Source organism: Nicotiana tabacum, chromosome 9 (assembly GCF_000715075.1).
Source record: "Nicotiana tabacum cultivar K326 chromosome 9, ASM71507v2, whole genome shotgun sequence".
NCBI lineage: Eukaryota > Viridiplantae > Streptophyta > Magnoliopsida > Solanales > Solanaceae > Nicotiana > Nicotiana tabacum.
In genome coordinates this window covers 116,351,743-116,379,585 of record NC_134088.1, presented here as the reverse complement: position 1 = coordinate 116,379,585, position 27,843 = coordinate 116,351,743, and the positions used below count along the sequence as shown (strand labels likewise).

General features: G+C 36.6%; 3 protein-coding genes across 6 annotated transcripts in view; 1 reads left to right on the top strand and 2 right to left on the bottom strand.

Moving 5' to 3' along the window:
• Positions 1-308, bottom strand: part of LOC107819596 (histone H2B.3) — a 672-nt gene extending 364 nt beyond the window's left edge. The window contains 1 exon segment of the mRNA XM_016645717.2: positions 1-308. This exon segment is cut by the window's left edge and continues 364 nt beyond it. Coding sequence (XP_016501203.2) covers positions 1-232 — 232 coding nt within the window. The 5' untranslated portion in view covers positions 233-308.
• Positions 309-7,622: 7,314 nt separating this feature from the next.
• On the top strand, positions 7,623-13,085 carry LOC107819597 (uncharacterized). 4 transcript variants are annotated; one of them, XM_016645721.2, is made up of 5 exons: positions 7,623-7,950; positions 8,236-10,578; positions 11,611-11,711; positions 12,428-12,529; positions 12,607-13,085. In XM_016645721.2, the coding sequence occupies exons 1-2, from the start codon at positions 7,724-7,726 to the stop codon at positions 10,397-10,399; spliced, it is 2,391 nt and encodes a 796-aa protein (XP_016501207.1). In that variant the 5' UTR covers positions 7,623-7,723; the 3' UTR covers positions 10,400-10,578; positions 11,611-11,711; positions 12,428-12,529; positions 12,607-13,085. The 4 variants fall into 4 exon arrangements, with proteins under 4 accessions (XP_016501207.1, XP_016501206.1, XP_016501205.1 ...); XM_016645720.2 differs by having other exon boundaries at positions 7,623-9,191; positions 9,345-10,578; XM_016645719.2 differs by having other exon boundaries at positions 7,623-10,578; positions 12,607-12,820; positions 12,902-13,085.
• Positions 13,086-13,508: 423 nt separating this feature from the next.
• LOC107819599 (actin-depolymerizing factor 2) lies at positions 13,509-16,599 on the bottom strand. Its single transcript, XM_016645722.2, has 3 exons — positions 16,409-16,599; positions 14,073-14,338; positions 13,509-13,963 (listed from the first exon to the last, which is right to left on the bottom strand). Exons 1-3 carry the CDS (start codon positions 16,409-16,411, stop codon positions 13,813-13,815), a joined length of 420 nt encoding a protein of 139 aa, XP_016501208.1. The 5' UTR covers positions 16,412-16,599; the 3' UTR covers positions 13,509-13,812.
• Between the last annotated feature and the right edge of the window lie 11,244 nt (positions 16,600-27,843).

Here is a 27,843-nt window from a genome sequence, read left to right as displayed (position 1 = left end):
TTCCCATAGCCTTGCTTGAGATCCCGATATCTGGATGAACTTGCTTGAGCACCTTAAAGATGTAGATCTTGTAGGTTTCAACACTCTTTTTGGCCTTCTTTTTCTTCTTGTCTACACCACTGGCGCCGTCCTTCGCCGGAAGCTTCTTCCCGGCCTTTGGCTTCTTCTCCGCCGGAGCTTTCTCGTCGGCCGGCTTCTTCTCGGCGGGCTTCTTCTCGGCCTTAGGAGCCATTGAAAAGTATAAAGAGGAAGAGTAAAATTTAGAGATTTGTTATAGAGAAGCAAAATGTATTGCGATGATGAAATTGTGAAATGAGCGTTTCGTATTTATAGAATGTTGATGTTTGTTTTAATTGGAGAAATAGAGAGTGGCGTGGATTGATGAGCTGGAATGATCAGAATCGTTGATTGGCTAAATACTTGAAAATGAGATCGACGGTTGATATAGGATGCGTGAAAAGTAGGAAATGTGTACAGGTTATTGCTTTAGAAGTACACGTGGGTATCTATTATTTGTTTTAAGGTAGTGTCATGGATCGATGACCTGGATTTCGAAAAAGATTAGAAAAAAGTGTCTTCGGATGAGATTATCCGAATTCTAATTTGGAAGTTTTGGCTCCAATTCAAGCTGTAAATTTGTTATTGTAATAGCCAAAAATAGGATGAGCCAAATGAGGCTATGTAACACATTTTTTTTTGGAACCTCAGGAAAATACGCAGTCGTTACGGTCTTTGTCACAGCCTCTACCTTTCGGGTGAACACTCTGCGGTGAGCACTCTGTGTGCACTAGGTAAACCTCCGCTATGTAATAGCCTGCAAACCACGCAAGAATGTAAACTGAACTATGCAAATTATGTGTGTGACAGACTCAGACCCACAAGACATTGAGAGGGATCGATCTTCCATCGCCGGTGGGGACAACACCTTCCAAACCAATTGGGCCGTCCCTTCGAGACCTCTGTAACACATGTTGGACAAGGGAAAATCAAATTTCTGTCTGATTTCTCCGAGTTTTCATTTGTCGTTACTTTGGTTCGTTCAGTTGCAATATTTGTTGCTAGTACCATATCCTCGATTTCAGTAGATTTTAGCACGAACAATTATGCGCTCAAATGTATCAAAATACTTAGGCTAAAATAATTGTAATGGTTGTAAAAAGTCTTGAGATAGTGTAATCTACGTGGTTGGAATATGCGTTTATATTTTCTAACGTGAATTTGATTCACAAACTCAATAATGCGCATCTTTTTTAGTAGTTAGCATTAACTATGTCACGAACTTTGAAGTTTATTATACGTACATTTCTCTACTTGAGAGGTCATTTTTATTGAATAATATGGTTCTCATATTTGCATCGGTGATTTTTTCTCATTTTCAGTTGTAACTTGATGTAATTCACATATGTATATAGTTTACCGATTCGAATATAGATGTAATATACGCATCGTCGACCTTGTCTTCATCTTCTTGTTTTTTAGCTCCTTATCTATTTCGTGTGTTCTTCTCCACGATGATTTGTTAGGAAACATGGGAAAATATGATGTGTTTTCATGTTTATTTTAAAATAATTATATAATTAACTTATATCCATGAATTACAGTGCGTTTTTAGCACTAAGTGTCTAATAAGAAAATGACATTGATACATACTAGTGCGTTTTTAGTTTTAATTTCTTCTTCTTCTTTTTGGATTTTTCATGCGCTTTAGGAAGGTGTTTCAATTCATTTGCCGTGCCAATTTTAAGGGGTTGGTTGGTTGGTAACATAAGCATTAACAATTTCAGGATAAAATGTTGAATCACTTTATTTCGTATTTGATTGTGTTTTCGCATCATGGATTAATAGTTCTAAGATTAATTATACCACAATTATAGTATTATTCCTATTCCACAATGAGTAGGATAATAATCTAAATATTAATTCTGGGATACAACATTAGTCCCCAAATAAATTAGAGTCGGCGATATGAATCATCATTGCTTTTATTAAATTCAACTTATATCATCATCACTAACGAAAGAAAATAAAAGTGCAAGTACATACATATATATATATATATGTGTGTGTGAATATATAATGATGATGATGATGATGATAATAATAATAATAATAATAATAATAATAATAATAATAATAATAATAATAATAATAATAATAATAATAATAATAATAATAATAATATAAATGAACAAGTCTAAAACATATTTCCAATTAGTAGGTATCACCTACATAGATTTTTCTCTTCCATTGTGCCTATCGTTAGCTAAGTCTATATTGATTCTAAGGATCTATACGTTTTTCTAGACAACTTTCTTTCATGTGATTTTAGGTCTACCCCGTCCTCTTTGACATCTTCTCAATTGTAGTTTCACACCTACGGACCGGCATATCTGTAGGTCGACGCAAGACATAACCAAACCATCTTACAACTTGTTTGGATGGTTGTTACATGTCGTTTCATAATGTATTATATTGTTCGATGAATACAATATTTGGATAAATTCTATCGTTTGATGATGTCACACACCAACAACATGAAGAATAAACTTGCAAAATTACTAAGAAAAAATATGATACATGGTAGTATTATTATATAAAAAGGTAAGATAAAGGATAAAATATAATTATTTAATAACAAGGAAGAGCAAGATGAGAGAAAAAAGTAAGGTAGCGACGCCACCACACCAAATTCGTCGTTACATAAAGTGACACTTTTCATTATTACATAACGACGAATTTAACGATACGAAACAATAAAATTAAAGTAACAATCAAAATAAATATTATATTTAAAATAACAATATGATACAATACAATAGGTAAAAACTATCCAAACAAGTTGTTAACCAACCTTATTTCTTTTTACCCTTGATGTGCGGTATTGCACCTTGTGGCGAATGTGATTATTCTTAATTTTATTTGATCTTATGTGACGGCACATTCATCATAGCATTCGCATTTATATAATGCTCATTTTATGGATATATTGAACTTTAGTAGTCTAATATTCACTACTATATATAAAATAGTCGGTCTTATCACTGTTTCACATAACTTACCTTTCACTTTGGTAGGCATTCTTCTATCACATAATACCCCAGTAGCATTTTTTCATTTCAAACATTCAGTTATAATCATATGAGTAACATCTCCATATATCATTCCATTCTCTTGAAATAACGAGCTTATATATCTAAATTGTTTGTATTTTGGCACTGCAAATTCATCTTGTCTCACCTAAATTTTGCTCTTTTCATGCTGACTAAACTTGCAGTGCATGTACCCGGTCTTACTTTGCTTATCTTTAAACGTTTACTCTCTAAGGTGCATCTCCATAGCTCAAGTGTTGGTTGAGACACTTACTAGTTTTGTCAATTAGCACGACATCATCAGCAAATAGCATACACCACTGGACCTCATCTTGTATTGTGTTGATTAACTTATCCATTACTAGGGTAAATAAGTAGGGGCTTAATGCAGAACCCGGTGTCAACTCATTGCTATGAAAGGCTCTTTTATACCTCCTATTACTATTTTTAACAGTAGTGATAGCTCTTTCATATATGTCTTTTATGATATTTATATACTTAATATAAATTTTTTTTTCTTTATCTATGCCAATAAATACCATATTTCTTTCTTCTGCGATAAAATTTCATCAAATATTTTAGCAAGAATATAGCCTATCTTTTAGATCTACTAGGCATAAATCCAATATGGTTCTATATCACTTTTGTCATGTTCCTATGTTTATGTTCTATCACTATTTCCTAGAGTTTCATCGAATGACTTATGAGTTTAGTGCAACGATAGTTTGCACAATTTTAAATATCTCCTTTGTTCTTATAGTTGGAATCATGGTACACTTTCTCCACTTCTAAGGCATCCTACCACATCTCAACATGGCATCAAATAGCATGGTGAGTCATACCACTCCAACCTCCCCAAGACACTTTCAGACCTTTATATGGATACTATATGTACCACAAGATTTTCTAACCTTCATATTTTTCATGACATCTTTTACCTTTATCGACCTAATTCTACGAGTATAACTAAAGTTTTTATACTACAAAGACGTCTGGAGGTCTAAACAACAATAATAACAACAACAAGCCTAGTGAAATCCCACAATTGGGGTTTGGGATGGTAAAGTGTCACGACCCGAATTAACCCTCCGTAAGGTGTCGTGACGGCACCTAATCTTTACGACTAGGTAAGCCTAATATTACAAAAAATATAAAGAAAATACAACATTTTAAAGATAAACAGCATATTATGAATAACCAAAAGTAGTACCACTCGGCATATACAAAATAATTTTCCAAGACCCGGAATATCACTAAGTCACAAGATGCTATAATCTATGTAGCTATATACAAAAGTTCGAAGATAATAAGGAAATTCTCTAGGCGGGGGAGTAGAAAGGGACTCCGAGGATCTGCGGACGCAAGCAGAAGTACCTTGAAGTCTCCTAGAATCAGCAGCACGCACTAACCCCGAGGTTGATAGCTCGCACCTGGATCTGCATACGAAAACATGTACAAGAAAGGGCATGAGTACACCACAATGGTACCCAATAAGTGCCAAGCTTAACCTCGGTCGAGTAGTGACAAGGACAGGTCAAGGCTCTACCGGAGTAAATATAATAAATTAAATAATAAAATATATAAGTAAAGTTTACGGTAACACAGTTAAAGAAATTCTCGAAAATTTAACAATTAAGGGAGCCCTCGGCTCAGAATAAAGTAAACGCAATGGAGAATCTTCCGGGATACTGTCCCGTAGTTCCAAATAAATATGCAGTACATGGGGATCTCCCGAAATACGTCTGTAGTCCCAAAGTAAATATGCAGTGTTGGGGGATCTCCCGGAATACGTCCGTAGTCCCAAAATAAGTATACAAGACAGGGGGATCTCCCGGAATACGTTTGTAGTCCCAATTTAAATATGCAAGACATGGGGATCTCCCGGAATACGTCCGTAGTCCCAAAGTAAATATGTAGTATTGGGGGATCTCCCGGAAATACGCTTGTAGTCCCAAAATAAGTATACAAGACAGGGTAATCTCCCGGAATACGTTTGTAGTCCCAATTTAAATATGCAAGACATGCGGATCTCCCAGAATACGTTTGTAGTCCCAATTTAAATATGCAAGACATGAGGATCTCCCGGAATACATCCGTAGTCTCAATTTAAATATGCAAGATAGGAGAATTTCTCTGAATACATCCGTAGTCCCAAAATAAATATGTAAGATAGGGGGATCTCCCAGAATACGTACGTAGTCCCAATTTAAATATGCAAGACAAGGGTATCCCGGAATATGTTCGTAGTCCCAATTTAAATATGCAACGCAAGATGAAATGACAGGTATGACATCGAGTTATACAGTTTACACTGAACACAAATAAGGAAAGTAGGGACTTAACTAAGCATGGCTCACAGAATGTCAAATTGGCAGTTAAAACACGTAAGCATACTTCTCTAATCTAAGCTAAACAATTAAACGCATTAGTGCAATTTAATAAGGGGAAACAGTTTATGATTTAGAAAGGAAAAATAGGATTTTTACAATAATAGCCCGTGTACGTACTCGTCACCTCACGTACACGACGCCCACACATCAATTAATATCAAACATCCTAAGGGGAAAGTCCCCAACACAAGGTTAGGCAAGCCACTTACCTCGACCGCTCAAATCAACTTGATATCACGTTCTTGCCACGAGTATCCGACTCCAAATGACCTCAATCTATTCAAATTAATTACATAATGTAAATATAACTACAAGTAACTAATTTAACTAATTAATTCGAAGCTAAACGTGAAATTAGGAAAAACGCCCAAAAAGTCTTCCCGGGCCCACGTCTCAGAATCGGGTAAAAATTACAAATTATGAACACCCATTCACTCATGAGTTTACTCGTCCAAAAATTATCCAATTCCGACACTTAGAACTCGATCAAAACCCAAAAATTCAATTGAGGAACTTTTCCCCCAAATTTCCACTTTTCACTCAAATCCCTGGATTAAATGAGGAAAAATTGCTATAGATTAATGAAATATACACGAATTAGAGTTAAGAATTGTTACCCACTGATTTCCTCTTCAAAACCCTTGCAAAATCGCCTTCTCCCAAGCTAAAATTCGAATTGGTGAAATATGAGGAATGAACCCTCGAATCTGCCTCTTCAACCCAGTGATTTTCGCACATGCGGACCTAGGACCGCACCCGCGGTCACGCACCTGCGGACAAACCCATTGCAGGTGCGAAGTCCACTTACTTGGGCTGGGTCCGCACCTGCGACCCCTGGGCCGCATCTGCGGTTCCGCTTATGCGGATAACGAGCCGCACCTGCAAGATCATTTCCGCATCTGCGAGCTTCCCATGCGTACCTGCGAGTTCGCACTTGCGGACCTCCCCTCCGCAGGTGCGAAACACAAGAACGAGCAATGCACCAGATTTTTTCCTAAGTCTCATTTCCTTCCGTTAAGTATCCGAAACACTCCCGAGGCCCCCGGGACCTCAACCAAACCTACCCACCCTTCCTAAAACATCATTCAAACTTAGTCGAGCCTTCAAACCATATCAAACAATATCAAATACATGAATTAAGCACGGATTCAAGCCTAAGAACTTAGATTTTTTTCAAATTCTACAAACTACACCGAACCACGTCAAATCTAGTCCGAATGACCTCAAATTTTACACACAGGTCACAAATGACACTATGAACCTACAGCCACTTTCGAAATTCCATTTCGAGCTCGATATCAAAATTTTCACTATCGGCCGAAATCACCGAAAAACTAACTTTCGTCAATTCAAGCCTAAATCTAATACAGACCTCCAAAACAGAAACAAATGTTGAGAAAGCAGATATTAGGGGATCAGGGCTCTAATTCTCAAAACGACCGGTCGGGTCGTTACATAAAGTATATGCAGACCTTAATTCTACCTATTGTTCGAGTTGAACAGTTGATCAAAGTATCCTCTCCATCTCTCCTTTATCTCGTGATCTCCTGTCAATACTTATTGAGAAACGTCTTTAATATATTTCACCGATTTAAATCCTTACCTCTCTTTTCTCTTACTCATGCTAGTTTAAATAGTTTTTTTCTTACATTTTCTTGTCTCTAACTTTTGGTTCTAGAGCTTCCCTTGGATTTTATTAATAACCTTCTTAGCTTATTTATTAACTCTCTTGTATTCTTCATAACAATCAAATGATAAAGATTTCCTTTTCCAAGGCCTTCTTCCAAAGTCAAGAATTTCAAGGTAAGGTTAAAATTTGAAATAAGAATTAATATCAATTTATATAGTGTAAACAAAGCACACGTGTTATATTATACCTCATGTATCTCTCTTTTAGTCTAATGAACCAAATATCCATCAATAAAAATATAATTATTATTTTATTTTATTATTATTATTATTGTTTAATTACCGTATTATAATTTCATCATTAATAATGTTATTAATTTAACTTTGGACAAGGATAAGAAGATAGTGGTGACAAAAAATATTAATGTGTGTAAATACTTTTTTTTGGACAAATTTGAAGAGCAACATATGTATTTTTCCTAATTTTAAGGTTAGCACTTCTGCCCCTCAAATGTACATTATTATCAAAATAGGCTCAAGCGCCTCCATCAACTTAGATCCCCCAAAATAGCGGCACCTCCTTGACGAATCCTACCCTTTCACCAAAACCACCAAATGAAGCCTTCCCTTCGCCGGAGCCGGCCATTCTCCGGTCACATTTTCCGTCGAACTATATCCACATCACCTAACAACCAAGAAAACGAACAAAACTTCATTTCAACTCTAAACGAAATCGTTCGGAGCAAACGGAGCTGGAAAATAGCATTAAACAGCAACATTTCCACAAAACTAAAACCCCATCACGTTGAGCAAATTCTCCTTTTTACCCTTGATGATTCAAGGTTGGCTTTACGCTTCTTCAATTTTCTTGGCCTACACAAAAACTTTCACCATTCAAATGCATCTTTTTGTATATTAATACATTCCTTAGTTCAGTCCAATCTTTATTGGCCTGCCACTTCACTTTTACAGACCCTTTTGCAAAGAAAACAAAACCCAAGTTTTGTTTTTGATAATTTATTAGATACTTATAAAAGATTCAATTTTTATCACTCTTTGGGGTTTGATTTGTTGACCCAATGTTATGTTCAGGATAAGAGAGTAACTGATTCTGTTTTAATTGTTAGGCTTATGATGGAGAATTCATTAGTACCGGAAGTAAGAACTTTAAGCACTGTGTTAAATGGGTTGATTAGAATTAGATGGTTCGATTTGGTTTTGCATTTGTTTGATAAAGCAGTGACTTTAGGTGTTGAGCTTGATGAGTATGTTTATACAGCTGTGCTTAAGAGTTTGTGTGAGTTGAAAGATTTTGAAAAGGCTAAGGAAATGATGAATTGGGTTGAGAGTAATGGGAGTAAATTAAGTATCATTTTGTACAATGTATTGATTCATGGGCTTTCTAAGGGTGGAAGAGTTTGGGAGGCTGTTGAAATTAAGAATTCATTGGGCTGCAAAGGGTTGAATGCTGATGTCGTCACGTATTGTTCTTTGATTTTGGGACTGTGTAAAGTGAGCGAATTTCAGCATGGTCGAAGCTTAGTGGATGAGATGTTGGGGCTGGGATTGGTTCCACGTGAGGCTGTAGTGTCGAGTGTTGTTGACGGATTGAGGAGAGGGGGTGATTGTGTAGCTGCATATAGATTGGTTGATATGGTAGAAAAAGTTGGAGTTATGCCGAATTTATTTGTTTATAATGCATTGCTTAATTCATTGTGTAAAGATGGGAAGTTGGATGAAGCAGAGTCGCTTTTTGGTAGAATGGAGGATAAAGGCCTGTGCCCGAATAGTATAACTTATTCCATCATGATTGACTCTTTCTGCAAACGAGGGAAATTGGATCCTGCACTTCTTCTCTATAATAGGATGATTGATAATGAGGTTGAACTAACTGTATACCCTTACAATTCTCTCATCAATGGCCATTGCAAGGCTGGAAAGTGTAGTGCTGCAGAATTTATCTTAAATGAGATGATTGATAAAGGATTGATCCCAACTGTTGTGACCTATACGTCATTGATAGATGGATACTGCAAGGAAAGAGAAGTGCTCAAGGCCTTTAGGCTTTACCACGAGATGACAGGTAAAGGTATCTCACCTAATACTTTCACTTTCACTGCTCTTATCTCTGGTTTTTGTCGTGCAAGCATGATGGCAGAAGCAAGTAAGTTATTTGATGAGATGGTGAAAATGAATGTAACTCCTAATGAGGTCACTTATAATGTGCTGATTGAAGGGCATTGTAAATATGGGAACACCGCAAGGGCTTTTGAATTGCTTGATGAAATGGTGGAGAAGGGTCTTGTTCCTGACACATACACATACAGATCTCTGATAACTGGACTTTGTGCAAAAGGTCGAGTATCTGAAGCAAAAGAGTTTGTTGATGACCTTCAAAAACAAAGTCATTATCTGAATGAGATGTGTTTCTCTGCTCTTTTGCATGGTTATTGCAAGGAAGGAAGACTAAAGGATGCATTAAACACTACAGATGAGATGGCGGAAAAGGGAATTAACATGGACCTCGTGTGCTATGGTGTACTTATTTATGGAACTCTAAAGCATCATGATATGAAATATTTAGTAAAGATTTTGAAGGAGATGCATGACCGAGGACTGAAGCCAGACGAAGTAATGTACACTAGCATGCTCGATGCGTATGGCAAATTTAGAGATTTTAAAAAGGCTTTTAGATGTTGGGATATAATGGTCAGTGAAGGTTGCATCCCAAATATCGTGACGTACACTGTGATGATAAATAACTTGTGCAAGGCTGGATTAGTTGATAAAGCAGAGAGTTTCTACAAAGAAATGTTAGCTCAGGGATTGATACCTAACCAATTCACATATAGTTGTTTCCTCGATTATCTCGCAGGTGAAGGGTACATGGTAGAAGCTAAACAGCTTCATGATGCAATGCTTAAAGCGTATCTTGCAAACACTGTGACATACAACATTATTATACGGGGTTTATGCAGATTGGACCAAATTCAAGAAGCAATCGATCTTTTGCTTGAAATGAAAAATAATGGTATTTCCCCAGATTGCATAAGTTACTCAATGATCATTTATGAATTTTGTAGGAGGGGTGATCTGTCAGGAGCAACAGGCCTATGGGAATCTATGTTGACTAATGGTCTGAAGCCTGATACGGTGGCTTATAACCTTTTGATTTATGGTTGCTGCATCACTGGAGAAATGTCAAAAGCTTTTGAATTGCGTGATGAAATGATAAGAAGTGGTCTGAAGGTGTCTCATGCCACATATGCTTCTTTAGTCCCCGGAACCTGAAAAATGAGTTCCCGACATCTGCTAGAATCAGTTACTACGATTCACTATTGACTATCAAAGTGATCATGTCAACCATAATTTTTACACTAAAATGTCTCGTCCATGAATGGTTCAAGGCCCCACCTTTTTATCTGAGGACCATGAACTAAGAGTTGGGCATCTTGAGAACTTCGAGGGAGGTAGTTTGACACTTACTTTTTCTTATCTTTTTCCTGTATATTAAATCATACAGAGTAACATAGGATGTTTTTGAGCGGAAATCTAACAATTCGTCAAGGTTTAGATGATGAACACCCACACTTGTGCTGCTTGTATCATGTATGAGTTTGTAATGGCCCTACTTCGTGTTGCTTGTCAGTTATAACACAACCTTGTTTTCTACTCAAATTAGGTTTTTAATTCATTTCCAACTGATCTTCATAACTGGGCTCTTTTTTCCCCTTTTATCTTATTTATCCAAGTGTTTGTAACATATCAGAGGGTCTCTGAGTTGCTTGGAGATATGTTACAAAATTAATTGGCATGATTGACCTTTACATTTTAGTTAAATGCTATTGAACTGGTTCGTAAATGGTTTCACGATAGGCAATGCAAGTATGATTCTGAGTGTTTGTATTTTGTGGAACAACCATAATTCGCACGACTTTTTTCACTGTTAGTACCCGATATTGTACTTCAAATTTTATATTGGGCATTGGCAGAACTTTATTCACATACCCAATTTTAATATGCTGTTGATTTGGAAGTTCACACGTTCTGGTAACTTATAGGTGTAGAAGCTACATTTGTTCCTTAAAACTGTTAGTAGACCAGTTCACAGTATCACTGAAGCTTTTACTTCTTTCCAATTGGAATTCTGCCTCTGATTGCGAAATGCAAGCGCTGGCTGCTCATTTCTTTCTTAAAATTTAACTTGGACTGCTGTAATATTTGGTTGAATCTGGTAACCGTTCAAACATGTCCAGGTAGAACACACACATTCTAGGGTCTCCACGTTCTGTGCTAATTAAAGAGAATAATCACATGTCTTGAGATAATCTGAGTGTATATACATAGATATACAGAAGGATATAGAACCAGCTTGTGTGAGATGTGATTGGACTTACGCGATTTTAGTTTTTTCCCCCCTTATCATGAGTTTATCTACCTTAAGCATTTATCGTGCTTCCTTTATCTACCTACTTTCTTATGTTGTTATCTGTTATTGGCAGACCCATGCACCAAAGATGGTACAACTGTCATATGTCAGAAGAGGTGTATGTCATAGGACTCCTACAGCAACTGTTTCTTGTCTATGAGGTTTCTCACTTTGGTAAGAATCAACAGCCTTTGTTAGTTTTGCTTTCCTTGCATGCATTCATTCTTTTCTTGTGCAGTGCTGTAGTCCATTCACGGGTTCGAGGCTTCGAGCCATGGAAGCAGCCACTAATGCATTAGGGTAGGCGGTCTATATCACTCCCCTTGGGGTGTGACCCTTCCCCGGACCCTGTGTGAACGTGGGATGCCTGCCCTTTTTATTCATATCTGCATCTCAATTGAATTAATATTCTGTTCTTTTTTGTGTCCCCTTTTTTTTTCCTGTTCTTTTCATATTGTTGACACTGGTTTTGCTCCAGTTCTTTGATAAGCACTTCTGTTAATCAGATTGTCTGATAAAAGCATTAGATTTGAGCTAATCAATGAGAACTATAAGCTAAGAATTTTAACCTGGAAATTGTTAGGTGGTTTACATAGAGTATTAATGGAGCAGTATTTCACATTCTGCTTTTTTCATTCTATGGAACCTCCAAGTAGCATTTCAATTTTTTTTTTTTAAAAAGCTCTATGTAGCATTGCTACCATAGATCACACATTAGTTCTACCTTTATTGCTTGCAATTTAGGTAGACTATAATGGAATGTATTTCATTCCAACACATTTTACAAGACTAAAGAACATTAAGCTCATTTCTTTGGTGTTGATGTTCTTCGTTTTACCTGCGTCATTTGTCGTAGTACTTAACCAATTATCATTTTGCCGTTTTGCCAGAGAGTGCTCCAGAGCTGTCTATTTATGATGTCAGTTGTACGCCCCATCTGCTGTCCTGTCGAGACTGACTACAACAAATGTCCAGAATGCATGTGGTCTTTGGTATATTTATCTGTCATTCTGCTCTTTTCGCATTAGGTTCTATTGCTTCTTTCCTAATGAAATTGCTGTAACGCAAGGCACTGTATGGGAAAGCTATATTCTCAAGGAGACATACTGCCTCAATGATGGCAATACACGGCAAGCTGACTGCCTGACTCGACACATCCAAGTTGTGGCAGAAAGGATTTCTTTGTGTACCTTATGCATGCACAACCAGTTGCATAGAGGAATCCAAGTTGACAGTAGAAAGGATTTACAGATGGCAATACATGGGAAGTTGACTCTATTCAGGTCAACTTAAACTCAGTTGACAATGTGATGGAACATCTTCCTCATTTAATATTAAACTACTAGTCCTCTTTTGCTCTGCAGCTCTCTTTACCAAGCAGCAGGAAAGCGTCAAGGCTGTTAGCATTCTCAGCTTTTTGTTTGCAACTTCGCGGCAGCGAACTATGCCGGATTGTATAGAAGCTGTTATGCCCCTCTTCGAACATACAAGAGGCAATTCTGTATCAAGTATGTTGATATCAAACACATAACAAGTAATAACCCTAAATGAAAATATGACATGTATTCTAGGTAGTATATTAGGTGAATCAGTCTTGCATTGCCTTTAAGTCAGTTTGCTTCGAGTTATGACTAAAATTAAGTTCAGATCCCAAAATAGATCGTGGCTGCCGAGCAACGGGTCAATTGATGAAGCTCCTTAATTTTATGTTTGTTCCATGACATCCGTATTAACGTCAAAACCAACATTCTTGGTATCAACAGCTCTCAAGGTAATTTCATAAAACATTGAGAGGAAGGACCTAAAAGGCTAAAACTAAAAGAACATAAAAGTTTATCCATTGTAATCACAAAAACAAGGACAAATAATATCTGTCAGCTCAATCTAAGATATTTCCAGTAAACGCCAAGGACCTAGGAAAAGGTGCTTCAAGGCGCTAGCACCAAAATCAACAAGACAACGAGAAAAATGTGAAGATGAACGACTATAAATGATCACAGTTGCTGCCAGTCAGCATCTCCATATATCAAAGATACAGAAGTTGCAATCAGGTCAGCTATCAACAGAAACATACAAACCAAAGAACAACACAAGGATTGTTAATTGTTACCAGCTCCAAACCAAAGCACAAGTTTCACACGACAAACACCAAAATAAGAACAAAACCACATGATTTTTCTAAAGACGACTTCAATGTTAAACTTGATAACACTTGTCCCGACGGACTATTAACATTTCTCTTGAGCACATCCGTTGCTGTACTAGAGGATTTTCTTTAAGTGGTGCGGCTTTTGAAAACATCCAGCCCCATCTCAGTTGGATCAGTTGCCTGCAGCTCAACCTGAATCCCATCCAGTTCCCTCTTAAACCTATCTTTGGAACTAGCATAGATCATTTTGCTTCTAACCTTTGCAGTATCAGGGGACCTACGCAAAGCATCATAAACATGCACAAATATGAACATTTAGAGAATGCATTCACAAACATGCAATAGAATAAGCAACTTCTGAGCATATGTCAGAACAAAGGTAATACCACGCAATAAAGAAAATCTTGCTCTTCTGGCAACCCTCCTCTGTCACAAAGTCAAAATCAAACACTGTATATCGACACTCATCTGCAGGTAGACTAGCAGCAAAGTCCTCATAACTCTCAGCAGGTTCACCAAGCTTTTCCACGATGACCTGCTTTTGCTTCTCCTCAATTTTGAATACTATGAAACGATAAGTCCTCTTAGCTTTCAATTCCAGAAACTTCAGCTTGCAATCGTCATGCACAGCCATGCCTGATGCCGCATTAGCCTGTGCAGAATTCCAAGGTGAATAAATAGAAACATTGTAATACAAAAACCAGAAGAACAAAGAATTTCCACAGCCACTTAAAAAGAACATACAACCTACTGCATGTCCACATGTTTACCAACCTTCTACACATGAAAATAAACTTTTGTATTCACAATGCTACTTAACATACAACATATAACCTATGCATGTCCACGTGTTCCCCACCTCTTCTAGTTCATGAAAATAATAGACTCTGGTTTTCACCCATGCTACTTACATACAACATTTAACCTCACACCTTCTTTAGCTAATTGCAAAAATGAATCCATCGCTTTGTCAAAGAAGCCATTTCTAGATTTAGTGTAGATCCGGTCTAGGAGAAGAGTGATGTGGTAAACAGGAGAGACCCACAAGCTCCGAAGTGCAGCATATTTTTACAACACAATGCTGTTTACTAATTCCATCAGTTCAATATAAGATCTCCACCAGATGCAGAAACAAAAGTAAATTTGCTGATCTACTATGAATGACTGTAAAGAACAAATACAGCTGAAAGTTATCATGCAATAAAAAAAACTAGCAAACTGTATCACAAACCGATGCATGGCTAAATTTCAACTTTAACTGATAAGCATCCACTTAAAAAGAATATATATTTGTTTTCATAAATGGAAAAAAAGAATACATGTCCCACAAAGAAATCATTTTGATACTGCATTCACATAATAATGAGCAACTTTTAGCTCTGTGGCAGCATCACCAGCAGAACATCCCCACTCAGTTATGCACTATGCTTGCGAAGACCAAAATTTTCCAGCTACAATCAGCTTATTTCTGCCTTTAAATTATCCAAATACCACAATGTACCTCATAACTAATTGAGGATATGCAGCAAAAAAAAATAATAATAATAATAATAATCCAAGACCCTAAAGTAAATTCCGGTAAAGAATAAATAAAACCTTGAAGCAAACACATCATGACATCAACACCCAACTTACCCTGAGTTTTAGTATTTTCTCATTAAACTCATAAACACCAAAAGAACATAGATGGACTAGTAAAGATGTTCAATTCAGTTGTGATCGAGAGTTAATCCAAATTCCTGTAATGCCTAACTGATTAAGGACATGCAACAATCACTAGAAGTTCAAGGACTATAAAGCAAATGCAGGTGATCGAACAACAGCTAAACTATCTCTAAATATATAGAACCTTTAAGCAAATCACATATACATCCATAACAACCCTGAATTTTAAAATTCTCTTGTAAAACAACTCATAAACACAGAAAAAACATGGACAACTAGTAAGAGGTCCAATTCAGCTGTTGTGATCGAGAGAGTCCAAATTCAGCTATTACATAACTAATTAACGAGAAGCAAACTGATTAGAATTTCAAGGACCATATAGTAAATTCAGGTAATTGAAATGAATACCATCCACCTCCAATTAACTTGTAAAAAGCAACTCCTAAAAAACAAAAATCATGGATCGAACAAGTGAAGGAGCCAAAAATTCCAACTAGGGGATACAAAAAAATAAAACTTGCACAATGAGTGAAAACACTTAGCTATCAAGGGGATTCAAATGGAACCCCCTTCAACGCACTTGGCTACGCCGTTGGATCAAACTAGTTTAGTAATGATCCAAATTCCGTGTTAAATATAACTGATTAACGAGATGCAAAAATAACTAGAATTTTGAGGACGCAAAGTAAATGCAGGTAACTGAACAACATCAAATGTATTCCTAAATAGATAAAACCTTAAACCGAAACACGTCAGCATCCAAAAACTCTACATTTTAAGATTTTTCTTTTGAAAACAATTCCTCTACATAGAAAAATCATGGATCGAACTAGTAAAGAGATTCAATTCAGACGTAACCGATAGATCAAGGTCAAAATAACAGCAAAATCAGATCCATTAACTAAAAAGCAGAACCTAGGGTTTCTCCAAAGCAAAGAGATAACAGATCAAAATCAAAAACTTAAAACACAGTTCATAAAGTAAAACAGCTGAAAACACAAAAGCAAAAGTTCAACAAAAAAAACAATTGTGTGGCCGAAATGTAAGGATGAGTTACCATGGCTACTGGAGATGATCGGAGAAATTTGAAAGGATCTGAAGATAGAAAATCTATAACTGTGCAGATATTTTTGTGCTGCTATATATAGAGAGAGCGAAAATGTGTATATGCAGAGAGAGAAAGTGGAGACTAGAAAAGACTTGTTCCAAAGATAACAAAGCAAAATGTTTGGGAATTCAGAAATCAGCCCCTCTGTATTCGGTGACTACCACCCACCCGCCCCCCTCATGTCCCACCGCACCCCTCCGCTTTTGCATATAATGATGACACTCATACTTCAAAAGGAGGTTGGTGCGCCACTTACATATTGCCACGTAGCAAGAATCTAATGCCTAACATTTGAGTCCCCAACCAAAATATAGTTCTTTTACGCAAAGAATTAAAATGTGTGGAAAAAAAATATAGTGAACGACCGTTAAATTATAGCGCCCTTTAAAAGGGCGTTATATTTCCTGAAATGAGCGGGAAGGTATAACACTCTTTATTAAGACGTTATAGTACAACGCATTAATAAAAAGGCGTTATACCTACATAAAAGGGCGTCCGATCCCTTTCCCCACCAAACTAGTATCGTTCCCCTCCCCCATTAAAGAATACAAACATCGGTCCCCCTTCCACTTTTAATCCAAAAAAGCTCGAGTGGAGCCCACCAATTACACAAAAAGTGTAGATTTTCGATCCCACGTCCTAACTAGGGCGTTATCTCGGAGTGGTTTGCTTGTTTCGGCTCCAAATCTTTAATTTTTTAAAAACCTTAAATCGAGGTATTCAGACTTAGTTTTTGTTAAAACTCGTATAAAAAATGCATATTAGTTGTTTTTAATGTGTTCTATGTTGTTTTGTGATTGTTTTGCGATTTAACTAATTTGTTGTTTTTATCCGGACTATGATATTAGTGTGCTAAAAAAATTAGTAAAAATAGAGAAATTATTATTAGTTGTTAAAAAAATATTAATTAGTTACTTTTTACTGTTGTATGTGTATTTTCGTGAATGTTTTGTGATTAGATTTATTTGTTATTTTTATCCAGTTTAGATTATTTATTTGCTTAAAGACTAGTAAAATATATAAATTGTTACTTTAGTTCTCTCTAGTGGTATCTTGTGGCATAATGTAGTGCCATTTAGTGTAGTATCCTTATGGTTATTGAAATTAATCATTTAAGTATCTCTTATACCCAAAAATACGTCAAAAAAGCTGATAGTTCAAACACAAACTCTGTCTAATTCCAGTCAACGATCATAAGAAAATAACATGATAAAACAATAATATTTCCCGGACTAAGTATTGTTATATGAATATTTTTAATAATTAAATCATGTATATTTATGAAAATTAATTATTTAATTTTATTATAGTCAAAAATAAGTGAGTCATAAATAAAAATATATAATAATAAAACTAACATATAAAATAATAAAACAAACATATACAATATTAAACTAACATATAAATAATAAACTAACAATTAAAATAACAGACCTATTGAGTGATAAACTGGGAAAAATTTCTCATTATGAACACAAGAATTCAGGATACCTCAGTGCTACTGGGCCTCAAATATCGAGCCTGGAACCCATATGTGAATATTTAATAATTAAATATTATATAATTATGAAAAATAATTATTTAATTTTATTATAGTCAAAAATAGGTGAGTAACAAACAAACATATAAAATAATAATGCTCAGCACCTACTGGCTACAACTGCCCACTATAGGTATTTAAGTATGCAGCAATACTATATTCTTTATCAACGTAGTTGGTTGCCCCTAAACCTGTATGTTGAAAGCACTTGATGGCATGTGAGCACGGTATGTGATAGATGGACCATTTTCCACGAGAGCATAACCTTCTGACTTCATTTACGGTATGTGTATTATTTCTCCGGTTTTGATGGATAGCGGTGCGAACTTCAGAAATATTTCGCTCGTTGCAATACTATAAATATGAATGCCAATGTGCTCGCCGCCTGTATTTCTCAAATCCTTTCATTGGTATTTGCATAAATTCAACACCATTTTCCATAAATGGCGATGCACCTCTAGCCCTTTCAACAAACATCTCTGCCATCTGCTTGAATGACATCCGCACCATGGCAGTGACAGGCAATCCACGTGTAGATTTCAATAACCCGTTGAAAGACTCTGACATATTTGTAGTCAGAATTCCCTATCTTTTGCCACCATCCGCATGCAAAGTCCACTTGTCAAGCTCATGTCGCATCAACCAACGATAGGCTCCTTCGTCTTCCTGCCTGATAGATTCCATGCGCCTCCTGAATTTACACTCGTGGTGATCTGTTGCAGCCATCCACATTAAACCATGCAAATCCTTGTTGGGATATGCCTTATGGAAATTGGCCTTCAGGTGCCTCACACAGTAACGGTGGTAGGTATACGGTTCCTTCCATGCACGCAAATTCTGTACACAACTTAAAATACCACCATGCCGATCAGATATTAGACAAATACCTGAACGTTGTTTGATAACGTGCTATTTCATGCGGTTCAAAAATAGTGTCCACGTCTATTGGCTTTCATTGGCACAAATAGCAAAAGCTAAGAAAAATATACTTCTATTTGCATCTACTGCAACGACAATCAACAATTTAATATCATATTTTCCATAGACATGAGTGTCGTCTATGAATATTATCGTCCGACAAATGCAGAAAATCATCAATTGCTGGTTTAAATGCCTATAACACATATTTGAATATATGTTCTAGTATTTTCGGACTCCGCTCAAGCTTTCATTCAACAACAGTCTCGGGGTTAAGGTATTGCAATGCAGCCATGCACCTGGGTAGGGATGCAAAGGACTTATCCCAGTTATCATAAACAATTTCAAACGCACGTTTGCGCCCGAGAAATGCCTTTCTTTTGGTAATGGTGCACGTTTGATCGTGTACCTTATGGACGCTTCAATGTGTGGAATCAAGACAAGAGAAATTAAGTCAACATTCAAGTTAAAATGATTCCCACTGAATGTGTCAATTTCACAATTATGGGTGCCAACGTATTTACCCACAACCCACATATTTGTTTTCTTCTTCCTCGCATGCATCATCCAATTACAACCCGTAAAACATCTACGGCAGACTACCTTGTATACATCTAGAGATGACTCGCGTACCGTGATCTCACGATACTCTTTTACGTTGTACATTAGTTATCGGGAAAAAGCATGCCCTTTTACAGCATAGTTGCTCTAGATTCACCCCACATTGCTGTCCGAATTTCGTCAATATCCCTTGTGAAGGCATTCACATCCGGCATACTTAGAAAATAATCAAGGTAGGGAATCTCCCTTGAATGAAACGGCACGTGGGACTCGTACACTATTGATCTAACGGGAGGTGGAGCATGCTCCCTCGTCAAATCATGTCCAGCATTCTCTTCCTCATCATCATCACCCTCATCATGGAAAGGTGTGTCATCTCCAGACTCATCGGTATTGTTGTCATAATCACTATTCTCTTCCTTACTCTGTGCATCTACCAGATCCCGATTAAATATGTCGTCTTCGGGCAATTGAGTAAGGACATGACTTTCATGATGCTCGTTTTCACTACACAACCAACAAAATAATGAGTTACTCAAATTGATAAATACTTTACATATAATTATATCACTTCACTTACAAATCGTAATGTGTTAACATCCCATGATGGACATTATCCTGTTGGTGATGACTCCCGGATGGACCATCATGATCCAACATACCAGAACTAGGCATATTCCAAGTGGGCGTTGGTTCATAACTTGTAAAATTCATATCTAGCCGGTACCCCCTGTGGAATATATGAGTGTTAATACAAATTCAATACAGCAAAAATAAACATCGTAACACAAAGAAAAATTGAAGTTTACCACTCGTCTTGTGAATTATATAAACCAGGAGAGAAATTATTTCCTCGCTCCTTATTCGCCCGTAGAGATAAGTTTAGATCAGGCCAAACTCTTTCAGTCGGAACCTGTTCGGCTAAAACTGCTCCAAAATAACCACCCGATGACTGAGGAATATCCCTGCTTTGCGCAACCTTATTATTGCGAACGTCTTCAACATTGACGTACATTTTCAATATTTTTATCACAAGAAATTCTCGGTATTCATCCGGAGTCCTCAAAAATATCTCAGAGTTTCATCGTCCTCGATGTTAAACTCAGCATAACAAGCAACCTCTCGCGGAGTGACAGAATACGGATATCTTCCGGTTACTTTAAGGTTCACCGAACGTTTGCTTACACTCATTTTTTTACATAACAACGATACCAATGCATAGTACCCCATTGTAAGGGGCAACTTAACATAACATTGTGGATATAAACTATAGGTTACTGAGTTATTCGCCACCACAACCTCACCCCCTCACCCCAAATACAATGAAACCCTTATTCTCCACTCTTCAGACATTATGACAAAATTCAAAATAACTTAACGAAGAAATATTTCAGAAGACTTGAGAATATTTGTGAATGGATTTTTAGAAAATCCTTAACCTCTTTAAATAAGGCAAAAACCAATATGGGGATATAATTTTTTTAGGTCTATACTCAGTTGAATTATTGTTACATCAGTTAAGCCCAGGACATCACATAATATGTATAGCGCGGTAAGGAAAGGTGTTATATATATAGCGTCTTTTAAAAGGGCGCTATACTTAACTGGGCAAACGACCGTTAAGGTATAGCGGCATTTAAAGGGGCGTTATATATAAAATTGTCACTAAACTGTTTTGCCACACATTTTGGTTCTTTGAGTCCAAAAGAACCACATTTTGATTCTGGACTCCCCTCCCTTTTGTTATCATAACTTTCGCTTAGTACTCAATTTGGTACCCATACTTGCTTGATTGTCCAACATCGGTTTTCTAATTTTACAAGTTTCCAAATAGACACCTAAACTTGACTACGTGTATTTCTCATTCGTCACGACCCAAGCATATGACACGTATTGTTTACTTTTGGCCTAGGCTCGTACTGATTCATCTTTTTGAGCTACGTCACCTCGAGCCTCAATAACGCGTATACCATGTGAACTTGTGTCATGCCTTATAAAATTCTTTACTTTCCTCTCTCATTCCGATGTGAGATTCGCCTAAGGTGACATATGCACCATTTCTTCAGAAGCTTGCCAGCCTGGAAGCCTATCAGTCCTGCTTGACCCCCCTCCCCCCTCCCCCCATCAGACCAGACATCACATTCAACCCCCCCTTCCTCGGACTCAGCATACTCACTGAGGTTTGTCCCGCCAGTGCACTGAGGGAGATTCGGCTCTAATACCATTTTGTTACGACCCAAGCCCATGGCACATATGGATCACTTTGGGCCTAGACATGTACGGATCGAGCCCTAAAGGCGCGTGTACCATGTGAAATTATGTCATGCCTTACAAAGCTCTTCGCTTTCATCTCCCATTCCGATGTGGAATTCGCCTATAGTGACATGTACACTCCTTTTTCAGAATCTTATCAACCTAGAATCTTTGGCAAATCCCACGTCGGATAAGAGAGAAAAGTGAAGAGATTTACAAGGCATGACATAAGTACACATGGTACGCGCGCTTTTGAGGCTTTAGGTAGCGTAGCCCCAAAAGACTAATTTATGTGGGCTTAGGCTCAAAACGGATAATATGTGTCATGGGCTTAGGTCGAAACAACCCTAATGTGGACAACACATCAAATCCATACTCAATAAATATATGTCGCGTCGTCATCACTTATATAAAAGAAGCTTTTTATTTTTCGTTCTCGATTTTTCCTCCTCCATTATTTTTGAAGTTCGAGTTTGTTGACTTCTTATTCTCTCTTACTTTTTTTATCAATTATTGTTCTACATTCACTCTCTTATACGCAAGAATCGCGCATATTTTGTCAATGCCACATAAGCTTAGTCTATAATTAACTGAGATATTTGAAACACTTGTTTTGTACAAATCAATATACCGAAATAAAAATTTCTACATTTTGGGGACCAACATTGGAAAACTATACATGTACGAGTGTTAAATTGGGTATTAAGACCAAAAAAAATTATATATTCAACTTTATTTATCAAGTACATATGATAAGTTAATATGTATATTATAGGCACCTAATGTGAGTAAAAATTCCAAAATTACTTGTCTATATTGAATTTTTATTTTTTCAAAAAAGGTTTGTACAACTCTGGTTTGTTTATGCACATGATGTAAAAAATAGGTAGAGAACGGTGCATGATGGAGTGAGTTCAAGTTAGTTGGGCTATGCACAAAGCAAAATAGATAGAAAAAGCAATATTCTATTTGTCGCATATTTATATATATTATTTTATTTTCTTTATTTTTTCGACGTGAGATTTGCCTGGTACATCATATGCATCCCATAGTTGAAGTATATTTATCTAGAAGCTTGCTAATCCATCTCATTGAGTTATCGTACATGATCGCCTATCATGGGCATCATGTACACCTCTCGTTAAGAACTCAACATCCTTGTCGGTGCTTGCTGATAAGTGTGGATTTTGACCACTTAGTAGCTCCTCTTTGCTTTTGTTTTAATCTGAAAGTATTGATTTATGTTCCCAAAATCAATGAAAGCGTGCAAATTACAGGAATGTTGGAATTTTGGGCTCTCATGAATAAGTCTGACTCAAAAAAGAATATTTTGACTCACAAGGCAAGAAGAGGCACAGAACTTCAGAAGCGCGGTCCGCAGAGGTATTTATGCGGCCGCAGAATAAGTGAAGATGCCCAGCAAAGTTTAAGCCAATGTGCGGCCGCAGGACAAGGTTTGCATTGATAAAGAATTCAAAGTTCAGAGAGTGTGCAAATTACCAAGACTTGAAGCCTTGCCTGAAGTGCGGACCGCACAAGAATTGAGCGGGCGCAGAAGATGCATTGCAACCGCAAGCCAAATTGTGCGGCTGCAGAATCCAAGTCTTTACAAGATGAAGCAATTTGCGGACCGCATATGGAATTGTGCGGCCACAAAACCTCCCGAGGGGCCCTTTTGTCAGCGAATTTTGGACCACTATAAATAGACGATAATCATATTTTTAGGTCGTTTCAAAGTTTGAGCTGTTGTAATAATTGTATTTTGCTATTTTAGGATTTAAATATCATATTTTATCATTTTAATCTTAGATTTTGAGTTTAATTAGTATTTCCTCTTTGTTTTCTCCATTTCTCACCATGATTAGCTAGATTTTTACTAGGGTTATGACCCAGCCCTAGTGTTTAAACCTTATGAGTATTTAATTTAATGCTTGTTTATGATTGAGTGTTGATTATTTAGACTAGTTTATGTTTTAATTTTAGAATTAATGGTTTCAAACATTGATTCATGCCTTTTTGACTTAGTCTTTGCATGAAAAAAAGAGACCTAATATAGGAAACCTTGGCTAACAAGAAATTGGGCTAATTAAGAGTTTTATTAGCCTAATTAAAGGGTTTGAACTAGAGGTAGTGAGAACCCGACTTGAGCTCATATCAACTATTTAGCTTGATACCCATTTGGGCTTGAGAAAGCCAAATTGAGCAAAATCACTCCGTGGCCGAGATGTATTGAGTGGGTAACTCAAAGATGATAGATATGATACACCTCCGATCAATAAAATAAGTATCAACGTATTTAACCCATTAGGCGAACACCTAGGTTAACATCACATCCCTAGGCTTTTTAACTATTTAGAAAAACAACAAAAATAATCATTCACTTTCTAGTTTCTTCTCTTAGCTTAATATTGTTAGAGCAAAATTAGAATTAGAAATCAAAAACCTTTGTTTGGAAGTGCAATCTAGTTGTTCCATTTACTTTCGTCAAGTGTATACCCTTAACACCCATATTAAACTTCCTGTGAAAATTGACGTCGATTCTTGTTGGGTACTATTCTTCCAACGACCGTTTTCACTCACTATTGAGTGCGGATTGGACGTGGATCACTTGCCCTACATCGTACTCCATGAGTCTAGCTTTGATACCGCATTTGTCACATCTCAAGCCCATGGTACGTATTATCTGCTTTAGCCTAACAGATCTCATGAATTTGTTCGTTGGGCTAACAGTGACAGATCTAAAGGTTAAGATGTGAGTTTTCAATAGTCTCTCTCTCTCTCTCTATATATATATATATATATATATATATATATATATATATATATATATATATATATATATATATATATATACACACACACACACACACACACACACACACACACACCTACATTGAGCCAAAAAATATTTACCATGTGAACTTGCGCATTACTTTATACAACACTTCACGTTTCTCTATCTTTCCAATGTAAAAATTATCTAAGGTGTTATATTTATCACTTATTTGGGGGGGGGGATGACAGGGAGATTTGCAGTCGTACCCTATATTTGTGCCACCTTTTAATACCTTATTTTTAAAAATTATTGATTTGGTAGCCAACTGACAAAAAATCCTCAATAATATGACAATTATACCCTTGGCAAAAGATATAAAATCTGCATCGCGTGATTTGCAACCTCATTCATAAAAATAGATCTCCTCCATCCACTCCGTCCCTCCTCAAAAGATATCCTTCAACCCTGGTCGATGATCCCCTCTTGTCACGATCCCAAATTCCCTCTGTAGGAGGTCGTGATGGGACTAGGTGAGCCTATCAATGCAGAATAATCATAAATACCTGAAAATAAATAAACTACAATTCAAATGATTACAACTCCCAAAACCGGTAGAAATAAGTCACAAGCTTCTAAAATTTATTCTCAATATTTCTATGTATCAAGATCTAAAGACAAATAAGGAAGAAACAATAAATAATAGAAGGGGACTCTAGAATCTGCGGACGCTGGCAGATATACCTCGAAGTCTCCGTGCGCAGGTAACTCATTGACGTCTAGACTGGTAAGATGTACCTGGATCTGCACAAAAAGATATGCAGAAGCATAGTATGAGTACACCACAGCGGTACCCAGTAAGTGCCAAGCCTAACCTCGGTAGAGTAGTGACGAGGTCAGGTGAGGCCCTACTGGAATATAATAATGTCATGGTAAAATATTTATCAATGTAGTAAAATAAAATGACATCGAAAATGAATCAAATAGTATGTCACATTTAATGACACCAAATAATTGCAAATAATATCTCGTGGAAATCAAAACAGAATTTCCTTCAACTTTATGAAAATCACAATAATAATCAAAGGCAACTATGGCCATAAATCAATATCAACAAGGGCACTACCGAGGTACCGCCTCGTAGTCCCAAATTATAAATAATTTCATAATATCTCATTTTCTTATATCACCGCGGGAGCCTTCACGATTTTTCAAATTTTGTACGCAAGTTATAAATAACATAACAGAGGTATAAAAATTTTCAAAATCAGATTTCGACCCCGATATCAAAAAGTCAACCCATCGGTCAAACTTCCCAAAAATTTAACTTTCGGCATTTCAAGCCTAATTCCACTACAGACTTTCAAATAAAATTTCGATCACGCTCCTAAGTTCAAAATCACCATACGGAGCTGTTGGAATCATCAAAATTCTATTCTGGGGTCATTTGCACATAATTCGACATCCGGTCACTATTTGAACTTAAACTTTAAATATTTCATCAAAATTCCATATCTCGGGCTAGGGACCTCGGAATTTGATTTCGGGCATACGCCCAAGTTTCAATTCACGATACAGACCTATCGGAACTGTCAAAATACTGATCCGAGTCCGTTTGCTCAAAATATTGACCAAAATCAACTTAGTTGTGTTTTAAAGCTCTAATTCATATTTACATCCATTTTCACATAAAAACTTTCTGAATTTTTTTTTACGGACTGTGCACGCAAGTCGAGTAATGATAAATAGATCTTAGATCACATAATTAATTATTAAATTTAAAGATGACATTTTGGGTCGTCATATTCTCCACCTCTAAAACAAACGTTCGTCCTCTAACGGAGTTAGAAAAAGTACCTAAGCTGGTGAATAAGTGTGGATAACAGCTGCGCATATCATGCTCGGCCTCCCAAGTCGTCTCCTCAATCGGATGACCCCTCCACTGAACCTTCACGGAAGCAATGTTCTTTGACCTCAGCTTTCGAACCTGCCTATCTAAAATAGCTATTGGTTCCTCAACATAAGATAGATTTTTGTCCACCTGAACCGAACTGAAGTCTAACACATGAGACAGATCGCCGTGATATTTTCGAAGCATAGAAACATAAAATACCGGATGAACCGCAGAGAGACTAGGTAGTAGTGCAAGTCTGTAAACCACATCTCCAACCCTTTCAAGAATCTCAAAAGGCCCAGTATACTTAGGGCTCAACTTGCCCTTCTCCCCGAATCTTATCACACCCTTCATAGGCGAAACCAGGAGTAATACCTGTTCACCAACTATGAATGCAAACATCGCAAACCTTCCGATTCGCATAACTCTTCTGTCTAGATTGGGCTGTACGAAGTCGATCCTGAATCAACTTAACCTTTTCCAAGGCATCTGAACCAAGTCTGTACCCAATCTCGGGCTAGGGACCTCGGAATTTGATTCCGGACATACGCCCAAGTCCCAATTTACGATACGGACCTACCGAAACTGTCAAAATACTGATCCGAGTCCGTTTGCTCAAAATATTGACCAAAGTCAACTCAGTTGTGTTTTAAAGCTCTAATTCATATTTAAATCCATTTTCACATACCAACTTTCCGAATTTTTTTTTATGGACTATGCACGCAAGTCGAGTAATGATAAATAGTGCTTAGATCACAGAATTAGTCATTAAATTTAAAGATGACATTTTGGGTCATCACACCTCTCCTCTCAACAACTTTATCAGAAAATCATAAACTTGAACCATATTCATATTCTGAATTCAAAATTACAAAATACATTGTAAGTATTGCAATTCATCTTCATAATTCACATTAGTTTGTGAAACTGATTGAACTACGTGATATATGTTTCTATAATTATTTTTGTAATTCGTCATGCATTTTAAGTTTTGAACTTAAAAAATAAAATCTGAATTCGATTAACGCATATAGATATTTTCAGTTATGCTCATTTACAAATCACACTTATATGAAATTGTTTGACGTATATAGCATGAAGTTTTCACTTATAGGTCTTCAATAAATTTTCAAAATTTCAAATTTAATGCATGAAAGATATAGAATAAAGTTGTTTCATGTTGAAGTCTGAAATTTTAATCAAATACAAGCTAAAACTTTATGCTAATGTAGCATGAAGTTGTTTCACGTTGAAACTAAAATTTCATGCTAATGCATGCTGAAGTTATTTAGTTCATTTGATAGAACTTTATACCAACACATGGTGAAGTTTTGTCATGCAGTCTATAGTATGCTGAAGTTTTTTAGTTCATTTGCTAAAATTTCAAACTAAACATGCTTATATTTTTGTCCCACATAATGTAATTTTCTAATGAATTTTTGCTA

Excerpts from the sequence above, each read along its gene's own strand:
- LOC107819597 (XM_016645719.2), top strand. The coding sequence starts at position 7,724 with ATGAAGCCTTCCCTTCGCCGGAGCCGGCCATTCTCCGGTCACATTTTC.
- LOC107819599 (XM_016645722.2), bottom strand. Across the intron at positions 13,964-14,072 it reads AAGATTTTCTTTATTGCGTG|GTCCCCTGATACTGCAAAGG; the intron begins GTATTACCTTTG and ends TGCTTTGCGTAG.